This window comes from Acyrthosiphon pisum, chromosome A1, assembly GCF_005508785.2.
Source record: "Acyrthosiphon pisum isolate AL4f chromosome A1, pea_aphid_22Mar2018_4r6ur, whole genome shotgun sequence".
Taxonomy (NCBI): domain Eukaryota; kingdom Metazoa; phylum Arthropoda; class Insecta; order Hemiptera; family Aphididae; genus Acyrthosiphon; species Acyrthosiphon pisum.
The window spans coordinates 16,725,708-16,738,105 of NC_042494.1; the positions used below are offsets into that span (position 1 = coordinate 16,725,708).

At 30.7% G+C, this 12,398-nt stretch overlaps 1 protein-coding gene across 2 annotated transcripts in view; it reads left to right on the top strand.

Moving 5' to 3' along the window:
- The first annotated feature begins 508 nt into the window (after positions 1-508).
- Positions 509-12,398, top strand: part of LOC100167763 (transcription factor Sp9) — a 73,583-nt gene continuing 61,693 nt past the window's right edge. Inside the window, exon 1 of one of the 2 annotated variants that reach the window (XM_008181523.3) lies at positions 509-1,140. In XM_008181523.3, the coding sequence (XP_008179745.1) occupies positions 1,030-1,140 (111 nt within the window). In that variant the 5' untranslated portion in view covers positions 509-1,029. The remainder of the gene's footprint in view (positions 1,141-12,398) is intronic. The other variant, XM_008181524.3, reaches the window with a different exon arrangement.

Sequence of the window (12,398 nt, forward strand, 5' to 3'; positions counted from 1 at the left end):
ATCTGACGACGTGCCGCCGTCTCCAGTTGACGGATAGGTATATATATCTACCTGTGTATATATCATATATACAACGTCACTGGCGCGCGCGCGCTCGTGTATGTGCGTATGTCATGATGGCCGAGACGGCCGGTCTCATTAAGTGGGAGGCGCCATATTATGGCCATTTCCATACACCTTCCACACACACACACACACACACACACACACACACGCATGCACACACATATACACTTGAGTCAAATAAAATAATAATAATAATGAAAAAAAAAAAATAGTAGAGAGAGAAAAAATACGCATATATATACACACACACGAGCACAGAAAAACACAAACACACGGACACACACGCGCTTGGAATGAACCCACGTACGTATATCGTATACGTAATAACGCTGAAATTATCGAGGGGAAGATAATTGTCGCCCGGCGGAAACCACCGCCGCCGCCGTACATACACACACACACACACTAGCCGTTCACAGAAAAACCTGACAAGTCGTCGCAGCGTTGTGCCGGTGGTGGGATACACGCGCTGTACGCCGCACGAACGCGAGTAGGGAAGAAAGGAAAAAAAAATATACCGACGAAAAACGAAAAAAGAGTAAAGCTAATAATATTTTCATTAGTGCGAACATGGTTTGCTCGTGTCTCGTCCGGCCGCGGTGGATGCGGGAAAACGCACGGAAATGTGATAAATAAAAATAAAACGTCGTCCGCGCATTTTCGTCTTCGCCGCCGTCCGTCGGCCGTGTAGGTACCATATAATATTATAATATATCATATAATACACACGCACACACACACTACACACATTACACACACACAAGCACGAAAACGAGCAATATCAATCGTTTGTATTCATCTCTCTCTCTCTCACTCTATCTATATCGCTCTCTCTCTCTCTCTCACACACACACACACATACACAATCGTTCGTATTTTGTTGTATTATATTATGTATAAAATATAATCTACACATGTGCGCGTGGGCGAGTGGCGAGCCGCAGCAGAGTGCGCGTGTGGGTTATGGAACAAAATGACCGGCGGAACCGAGCGGATAGTCTGCAGCAGCAGGAAAGGACTGCAGAACTCCGGCATCACAAGAACGACGACCGCGACGGAGCGACCATCATGAGCGTAAGTCCGACCTATACGCTTTTAATATACCTATTTTAACAAAACAATATAACATATAGGCACGGCTAGGTGCCAAAAAGCGCGTACATCAATCGTATGGTATACGCATTGTTGAAATAGATGTAGGTACCTATGTAGACAATAAATACGCGTAACAGACGCCCCGATAACGATTTTTTCCGCATTTTCGGCAAAAGTTCACGGGATATAGGACGCGGGTTTTATTTCTCGTTCAGTGTTTTAAAAAAAAAATGTCCACAGTGGTTATAGCTACGTCCTATGCCTATTAACATTTTATTCGTTCCGCGGTGCCGGGACTGAAGGAAACTTATAAGCCAACTTTATACATAATCCGCGGCAAGTCTAAAACCTCAACAATATCGTAAGCCGTACGATATTATGTCGTATAAGGTAGCCGTACGGCCAAATCCACTGCGAAGCGCGTTCCGTCGGAAAGTCCGTTCCGTTTCCGCCGAAATATTCGTCCGAAATACACCGCGTGATGCGTGTAGACGCTATAAATATGGGTACGATGATATATTACCGTGTCGCCATTTATGTTTACGATATTATGTTATTGTACGGCGAGGACGATGTCCGTTGTGAAAAACAGATGTTTTGTCACGTCGCGCGTGTTTAAATTGAGATGAATGCGTGCTGTGCGTTGTCTATCAACCGGGGACGCGCACGGAAAGGATATCGCAGGTGTGTGAAATCGTTACGAATCCCGGGGTTGTTTTTTTATTTTTCACAACATCAGAAATAAATTGATTGATCGACAATAACGGTGTATATAATAGAAAGAGCAGCCGTATAATGATTAGACGCCCGTTCGCCCATATAACAAGCGCGTAACTTGGACGTATATCAAAGGTGTCGAGTCATCTGGTTAACAAACTCGATAGTAATAACATCTTCATTGTCGGACTCTTTGGTGTATCCGTGTAGATTTATATATATAGGTACGATAGACCATAACAATAATCATATATAATATGTAGGTACCTCCTATACTGCATGTACCTATAATACAAATATAATTGAATCATTATTATTTTATTGTAGTCACGTGTTTTTAAATATTATATTAAATAGTATATAATATATAGGTACATTTAATGTAGCCGGGTAGGTATGTAAGTACAATTCGATAATTTTTAAGTAATTACTGATGTTATTAGGTATATAATAGTTTATGTTATTCCAAGTGTTCAATGTTTAATGCAATCTTCAAAATATGCTTTGAAATAATAAAAAAAAAAACTATCGTCACCTTTTTTGGTACACCGTAAAAAAAATTAAAATATAGAATCTTATAATAAATATTTAGATAGTTTCCAATCTATATAAAAAATATTGTTAAAAATGTGTGTTATTTTGTCTTAGAACCAATAGGAAATAATTTAATAAACAATTTACTCAAATTATAGTATAGTGGAACCTTGGTATGTTGGTATGTTGTAGTTTCTGTATATCAAATTTTATTTTCATTCTGATTCATTTACATATTTTAAATTACCTTGGTAACTCGAATAGTTTCTATATGTCGAATTTATTTAGTCCCCCTTGAGACTTTGAGATACCTAGGTTTGATTACTAACACTTATTACTCTTGTTCCTTATAAAAATGAAAATAAAATGTAATCATACCATTTCAGAATACAACTGTAAAGTTGTACGTTATTAATTTGATTTTGTTACAACAATTTAATTAAAACTAATGCATATAGGTATTATACTAATTTATAAACTGAATACCTATCTATTTACAAAAAAATTAGACTTAAATTATATTTTTCATTACATATTCTTTTAACTACGAAAGATAATGTTTTAATTTAATTTATTAATAAATTACAATTTTTAACAATTTTTGTTTCAACATTAAATATTAGTTATAAATATATTTTTATTACAGTTTGCCACGAACGAATAAATACATTTAGGAAAGTAGTGAAAAATATATAATTGTATGATGAATAATTGCATAAGCATATTGTCAAAATTTTTAATTTTAGTAAAATGTTTTAATGTTATATAATTATTATAATAATTATTTTATATAAGAAAATGTCTTTTTCAACTAAGAATTTGACCGTGACATTCCTTATAAAATATTTTTAAATTAGTGACATTTTTAGAACATCTGGGTCAATAAATAAAATGCAATTATATATATATATATATTAAAATGTAATAATATATAATAATATAATTTATACCATAGTAAGCAATAAACATAGTCAAATATTATGAGTAGTCAAAACTGTTAACTGTTAACAAGTATAATATATTTAGACCACAATATATTATATTTATAATTTATAAAATCTTGTTTACTATATTATATTAAGTATGTTTTAATTAAACTTTTGTACAATGATTAGACGTTAGAACGATTATAACTTATAAGACAAATTGACGAAATAATCGACATTAACATTAGGGAGAAAATTATGAGCTATTAAAAATAAATAAATCATTAATAGTTATTGATATAATTATACAAACCATTGTATAATATATTGATATTGTATTATAAGACATTATATCTAATATACAACAATTAACTGTGATGTTTAAGTTTAACACTGTATTTTCATTGCAATAGTAAGGTAGTATTACCTTAAAAATTATAACACAATCGTACTGAATGAGATGAATGTTAAACATGAGATATTTATTAAACATTTTGTAATATTATATAAGAAATTTTACACATACATGATATATCTGCCTATATATTCTGTTGAGAATTGAGACTGATGAATATCAAGTTACACATATTTCATGAATATGTTATATGTAAATATAATTGAACAGTGTTCGATACATATATTACATCAGTAGTGATTTTCTAATAATAATTGTCTTCATGTCGTTTTCTCGTTTGAAAGTTAAGTACAATTTCAATAAATAAATAATAATAATAATTTAAATTGGATTAAGGTTTCTGTGTATTATACGCGTATATACATTACACATTCAGTCAATTGAATAAACCGAACACGCCGTATTTTCTAATTTGTGTCTTCGTATTATACAACCATGACAAATCTTGGGGCGTTTTTCGATCAGAAAATACCACCCACTTCGTGTGCATGTGCGTTCAACCAGATTATATTCCCGTAATCAAATAATATTTGGGACCTCTCCGTACATTTTGCGATCTTTCCCCGATGCAACCACATCGGTTCTACACATTTGGGCGGTCAAAATTATGTCAGAATCTAATAACTTAACTCAAAGGGCTAGTATTATGCTTGATTTGTGTTAGTTATACACATGTAACGTGTAATTATATCGATTCTTATTTTATAACGCTGTACTAGAATATATTTTTTAAACAAGTAAACAATATTAAAATTAAATATGTATACATCATTTTTATTATTTACACATAACTTATTAGTTATTATTACTCTGTCAGTAAAATTATTTAACTCTTGAAGTTATGGTATAGGCATTTACACAAATATTATTTTATTGTTTATAATAACTCAAATTAAAAAACGGAATATTTTTTTTTATATACTTTAATATGCAATAGAAAATGTACTGCAGATTATAATTGTTATTATTATTATTGTTTATTATGTATTATTATTACTGGATATGTAATATCTACATTTTATCAGTATTTTTATTTTTTTTATATGATAATATACACAACATGTAAATTATTTAAAAACAAATTAGTGTACGAGCTGATAGTATATTATGGTTACCACGAATTGGCTGATGTATAGAACCCAGCGGTGACAAGGCTTGATATTAGTTAAGGATTAATTAGGATTTATGAGGTACTGTACCATTGACGAGCTAATCGTTTAATAATAGATTTCTAGGGATATTTTTTGAATTGAGATCTCTAATGAGGAGTTTGTTTGGTATACTTGATTGGTTAAGTGGGATCGGAATCGTTTATAGAAGGTGGATGCAATTTTGGATATGGTGTATATGTGTAGATCAGAGTATTTATATATTTACTATAGTGACGTGATTGGAGTCATAGAAAGGTGCATCCGTTATCAAGTGAAATGTAGTTGCTTGGAATGCTTGGATTTTTTGTAAATTTCATGGTTTGGCTGCTTCCTACATTTGGATGCCGCAAGACCGAATAGCCATTAACAATGTTTTGTATGAAATTAATTTATTTTAGATTCTGAGTGGAGCGAGGAATGTATTGGTTTTACAATGATGATATTTCTTTTTCTTTTTTATTCTGTAAACACTTTTTCTCCCTTTAAAATTGCTCAAAAGTATCAAGTATAGCATCTTTTCTGAAAGGTAATGTTCTTGAGCTGGTACTTTAAAGAGATCAGTTTTCGATTTTCGAAACGCTACTCGAAATAAAAGCGGTTAAAGGAGAAAAAACGTACGATTTCACGATTTTATAATATTAAATAATTACGGACGACGTTTTCTACCAGAAATATTGCTTCAAATGAAAAATGACAAGAGATCTTTTTTGTTGTACTTTGGATTTTGTTCCTTACGGTTTAAAGTTCGGAAAATTTTAGCCATTTTGAGCTATTTTAAAACGCTTTAGACCATAGAAACGAATAAAATTAAATAAAAAATATTCCCTCGTCCGCTCAGAATCGTTTTTTATCGAATGCTATCATTGCATTCAAATTGAATACAGTAAAATTATACTATCCTGTCCGAGACCCGAAGGGACGATGGACAAACATCCACCACCGAAATGCGTTGCCCTACTTTTTTAAGACTGTTATTTGATTTTTTATTTAAATGATAGTAGAGGTTCCTTCATCTTTGGTTAAATGATATTCGTTTTGTTTGTAAGCATATCAGGAAAAATATAAATATTGTTTTGCAATTTGATTCTGATGTCAATGTCATATCATTCTAATTATTTTTTTAAAATATATTATTTAAATACTTTTCCAATTCATAAATAACATATTGCTCAAATTTGTAAACATGATTAAAAAATAAAATAATATCAATATAGGTACACAATAAAGTTTCAGTACAATTTCCACACGTATACCAATTATCAATATATCTTATATAGTTTGCATTATAGGCCACAAAGTACCTATGTTCCTTTAAAGTATTTAATATATTATGTAGGTATATTAAATAATAAGAAAAATCGTAAATGTCTGCCAAAAATGTATAAATTATGTGCATTTATATGATAAAAAGTAATATATATCTATAGGTACTATTGTACTAATCTACAAGTTGACTATAATAAAATAAAACTATTTACTATCTAATATATTACTATTTCCCATATACATATAATGTATATACGATAATGGCTATGACACACGCTGTGACTTAAGTGGTACTAAAACTATAAGAAAAAAAATGGCAACAATATTTTCTAGATGTGCACAAGTTTACAATACAGATATATCATATACACATTATACATATATATACGTGTTAAATATATACAGGTAGGTACACATATATACAGACTGCTGCAGGAGTAGTTTGTAAATATTATATACCAAAATTGCGCCGCTCAGCTGGGAATTATGTACAGAGTGATTCACCAACCATGCTCACCCCCATTTTTTAATTAACAGGTATCTTGTTATAGGTTTGAAAGATGTGGGGTTATGATGATTTGAAAATTATGCCTAGTATAACAACTAATCAATATTAATAAATCAACATTTTATAATTTGTAAAAATTGTCCGAGTACCTATATAATAATTATTACTAGATATTAAATGTTACTCAGATATTTTATATTTTTGTAAAACCATTTTTAAGGACTATCCTTAGTAGGTATATTTATATATTTAACAACTCAGAAACTACTCGTTTCAATTGTAATTTACAATTGAAATGAACATAAAAATGTATCTGCTTAACAATAATTTACAGGAAAAAAGGCGATTCTTATGTGAAAAAAAGAAGTTAGTATCGCCAATACATAAAATCTAAGTATTTGAGAATATGGTCCTTAAAATTATACTTACTTAAAAATTCCAAAAAGCTTAATTTTAATAAATTCATTATCAAAAGAAAAAAATTGCATTGAGTAGCCTTCACTGTGTTTAGTAGCCATTTCGTTTACACCTGGTTAAAAATAGCCAAATCAAAAACGCAATCGAAATCGATATCGTATAATATACCGTTCCCTATGTAGATCCATATTGAAATCTTTAGAAGTGTAATAAATATACACGTAGGTATCTATATGGGTATATAGCGGTATCGCGGGTACCTTTATAAACCACGTGATTCTTCAGCGATATATATAATATACGTAGGTATATATACACACAAACACGTACCTGTGAATAAATGTTTTCGACGAGCAACAGTCTGCGAGTATATAGAGGTATACACCTATATCGGGTCTCAACCGCATTGCGTGATCTCCTTGACGGAATAATCGGAGCTGTCCGACATCACCACAAACAAATGGCTGGTTCTCGTGTTGACGCCGCATAATGCATAGGTATAAGTTGGTATATATGTGTACATGAAAATGTATACACACCTATTGTACCTACCTATATATGAACAACCAAACTCGCAAACGCGAGCCACACACAAAAGCCACACACCATCGTGTGCGGGTATGTTGACCTGGCGAAATGTCGACCGCAACAGCAGTGGGAATCTACGTTTAAATCACTGTTTTTTTGTTTTTAATTTTTTCCACAACTCACAAGAAAATAAAAAAATAACTACAACACATCGGCGCGAAAACAATTTCGTATTTATATTATTATAATATTTTCTAGAAATTCGGTCGAGCGTTTTATCGTATACAGTGCTTCTCTTATTCGCTTGCAACACGCAGTTTACTGTTATAGTTATAATATTACTACAATACGTAAAACTTACGCAACTATCCATCAACGACTACATCAACAACAAAAAAATAATAATAATAATAATGTATAATAATATTGTGTAACGTGTTAATATAATTTTCATTTTAGACGTAAATTACTCGTAAAAATAATTGTTTAACATTTGCCGCGCGAGTGCAGGACCTAGGTATGCAGGCGCGGTATACGATAATATTATTATGTATACGTTACATATATATGCGTATACCTGGAAGTATCGACGTACATACACGTATGGATACTGTAAAACGAACGGTATAACATGCATCATAATAATATATATATATATATATATAATATAATATAATATTATGTATTTTTACTCAAACAACACCGGCGGACGTGATCGCGCGGAGAACACGTCCCGTCGCGGGTCACGATTGGCCTCAGCCGATGGATCGGTTCAATAATATACAATAATATAATATAGAGGTACCTACCTACCTATACACATTATTTTTTTTTTTTTTATTCTATTTCTATGTATCACTGATTTATCGGCAATAAGATAATACGACTAACCTCATCCATTCCCATGGATTTTCGTAACGTAGGTTTATATAGGTATAGGCATACACCGATATTATAATATGTTGCGCCGTCGTATATAATAACAATATTATAATATATGAGAGGGGAACCCTTACCTTTTGGGCATCGCATGTACCTACATAATGTGTGGTGCAGTACTTACGATATACATATATGTCTGTTCACACAAACTATATGGCGGTCGTGAGCCCCGACGTTTTTATCATAAAATTATCCTAATTTCACAAGAACAATAGAAATTGGTTTGTATTTTTGTCACGACTATAATTATCGCGCAGGGACCCGGCCAGTGCAGTACATCGTCGCATACGCGTACCTATATTATAGTATATATAAGCTTACACGCATACACACACACATATAAGTTACACGCGTCAAGTCTTATGTGTCCGTTAAATATTCGAGTGATGTATAATACATATAATATATAGAAAATCTTGAAAATAATGAGGCTGAATTATGAATACAATGGACGGTTTTCTCGCACGTCGTCGCCAAAGTTCCGATACACGCACGACGTGTACACTCTGGCTTATAATATATTTGTACACTCAATATTATGTATATATTATATATTATGTATCACGTGATTACCAAATGAAAGCACATAATATTATACGCTATGACGTTTAATGTTGTTCTTCTTATTCGTCGGAACAAATGAACAATAATATAATGTTATGTTTTTGTATGCGGCACACGATATTATATGCACATTGTATATATTATTATTATATGCGTCATCTACGTGGGTCTGCTGCTGCAGTGTTTTGAGCAAGTTGAATGTATTTATATATAGGTATAATATTATAATACATATTTTACAACAATCGAGCGCGTCAAGGTTGTAGGTTTTTTTTTTCATATCGCTATAAAAATATACAATATGTTTATTAATTATTTTATTTTATGACACCGACTTTATAATGAAGATATATTGTATAAATGGTAATTTCTACCTATATATCATATGCCACGCATACATTATGCACAATACACATATAATATAACACACAAACGCGACAAGTTATAAACGTCTGCGATTTACCTGCAATATGCCTGCAGAACCTATAATCGAATATAATACCTATGACAAATTACTGTAATATTTAGATTTATTGCACATTATTAAATAAAAACAATTCCATTTATATAAGCGTATGAATATTGAATACATTTTCATAAACGGATAAATTTACAATAATCATAATTTGTATCCATATAATATTATGTTTGTGTAGTGTGTACCTATATCATATGAGCCGAAACGATTTACAAACACTTGTATTGTGCAATATTCAATTAAAAGTCGGTATACCTAGCTACATATAATAATAATTAATATTATAAGATGTGTACGGTAAAGCGAAAAAAAACAGTTTATTTTTCCGACAAAAAGGCGGTTTAATTAAAATATGTTTCAATTAAAGAGTAAGAGTATTCTACCCCGGAAAACCGTCATATAAATAACGCTATATATTGTTCAGCGTTTTGAAAGGGGCAGTCGGGTCGGTGAAATACACATAAAGGCGTTCGGCCGACTCGCACTCACACGCACATACACACACGTGTGTATAACATCGACCGCGAAATGTCTTTTATATTTTTATTACGTTTTTTTTATTCTGTTTTGTTTTATTAGTTCTAAAAGGGGCGCCGACTGGCGCCGCTGGATGGGTAAGCGCACAGGTAACCAACGAAATTAAAAATGAAAAAAAGATCGCCTAGCCGCTACAGAAGGCCGGTCTAATTTGTGTGAGCGGCTTGTCAAAAAAAAACGTAATAACGTATTGTAACAGGTGTAAAGTCATGAAAAAAATAAAATACTATAGTCTGGTTTCGAGAATGCCAATCCACACAACATAAAAATATGTCTATCTTCAGTAGGTATAATTTATTGTATAAATTAATTTCAATTTTCCCTTGGCGAAAATGTTGTTTAAACTATCAGCGCTTTAGTATGGATAATCTATTTTCCCTATAAATAATGCTACTTATATAATCACATAACTTGTTGGCTATTTGTGGTTTCGAAGGTTCTTCTATATAAACTTTTTTTTTTAAATGTCATTAAATAAAATCTCATATTATTTAATATTTATTCGCGATTACGCAGATAACGCTGGTGTTCCTGTGCATTAAATATTTATATATAAAGGAAACAATAATCTAGTCTGCTACACATTAACAATACGAAGGTATGAACATCGGACACGTAATAAAATCACTATGTGACATGTGTGCATGCAATTCAAACTATAATTATAATACAAGTTTATTGTCAATTCGAGTTTATATAAAATACCGACAATCAGATATTGACAACATTTATAAATCATATTATATTCGGTTTTAAAATATGTATGTATATTGTATATATATAATATATATATTACTCCATATCATATATTACATTTTAGGACAAATACACGCTTTGAATATTATATATTTCATAATTGATCAAAGCCAGTAAGTACCTATTTCAATTTAACTTGAAGCATTTTTTTATATCTACATTGTAGTAGGTATAATTCAAATAATTAGGTATGTTTCTTTTTCATACTGTCTGAGCTAACCAAAACGCTAAGTTTAAAGTTAGCTATGATAAATTAAAATAACGTATGTATATCCAGGATGTATTTTGATTGTATATAAATTAATAAATTATAAATGTTTATATATATATATATAAAGATAATTAGGACAAGATTATTGAAGATAAAATAACCTTGTGATAATACGCGATAAGAGTTTATTAAAATCTTATCAAAACGTGGATTAATGTTATTAATGGTTAATGGCTGTAAAAAAATGTTTAAATGTATAATATTGTATAATTACTATATGATAGACACTTATATCTTCGTTCATTTAATAATTTTATAAAGTGGATAGTGTAAAAACATATTTTATTTTATAGCGTGTACATAAGTTACTACAATAATATAATATTAGAGTTTCTAGACATTTATTGTTTACACATTTTTTATCTTTGTAATGGAGATTAAAGATTTATGTACACAACGTAATAAAGTATGAAAACAATATTATGTGGAGTATTATACCGCCAGTTCTTTTCAATACAATTTCAAATTAGAAAGGTAGACAATGAAACTGAATCGCGCTTCCACTTCAAGCCATAAATTTGGCAGTGGAAAGATTTATATGGTTCGTAATACCATAAAAGCGGTGTTTTTGCTACAAAGGGCGCTGTCGTAAGAATACAGTATAATATTGTAAGAACTAAATAGTTTTAGATTTGGATTCGTGTAGAAGTCAAGAAAAAACACATCCCAATACGTATCTAATTTATTACTTTTAATTATTTACTAACATGTTTAAAAAATATTGAATTTATCTCAAATACAAATGGTATTTGTGATTTTGTGATGATAATTGTTTGTATACTGCAGGCAGGTTGGATTCGACTTAAATCAAAATCAGTTACTAACCTATTGAGTATTGATAAATAAATGAATGTTTGCACGTGTATAGTATAATATGTAGTAATACAATGATTATTTTCATTAAATTATTCAATATAAATTGTTTTTAATAAGCTAATTTTCACATTAATAGCATATTTTCAGACGTTGACAGTAATACATTATTCCGTTGCTTATTTTTTTCTCGAAGAAATATACTGAAAATGATCAGTAATTAAAGGTTATATATACTTATATAATATTATAGTAATATATTTTGGTAGATTGCTTACCTACTGAATTACTACTACCAAATAGTGTTATTTCTATAATGAATATATTGTGTGTAAAAAAATATGTATGAACTTAAATAGAACATGATTGGTATTCGGTCGCTGTCAAGCAATATAGTATGATACGAAGTCTTTA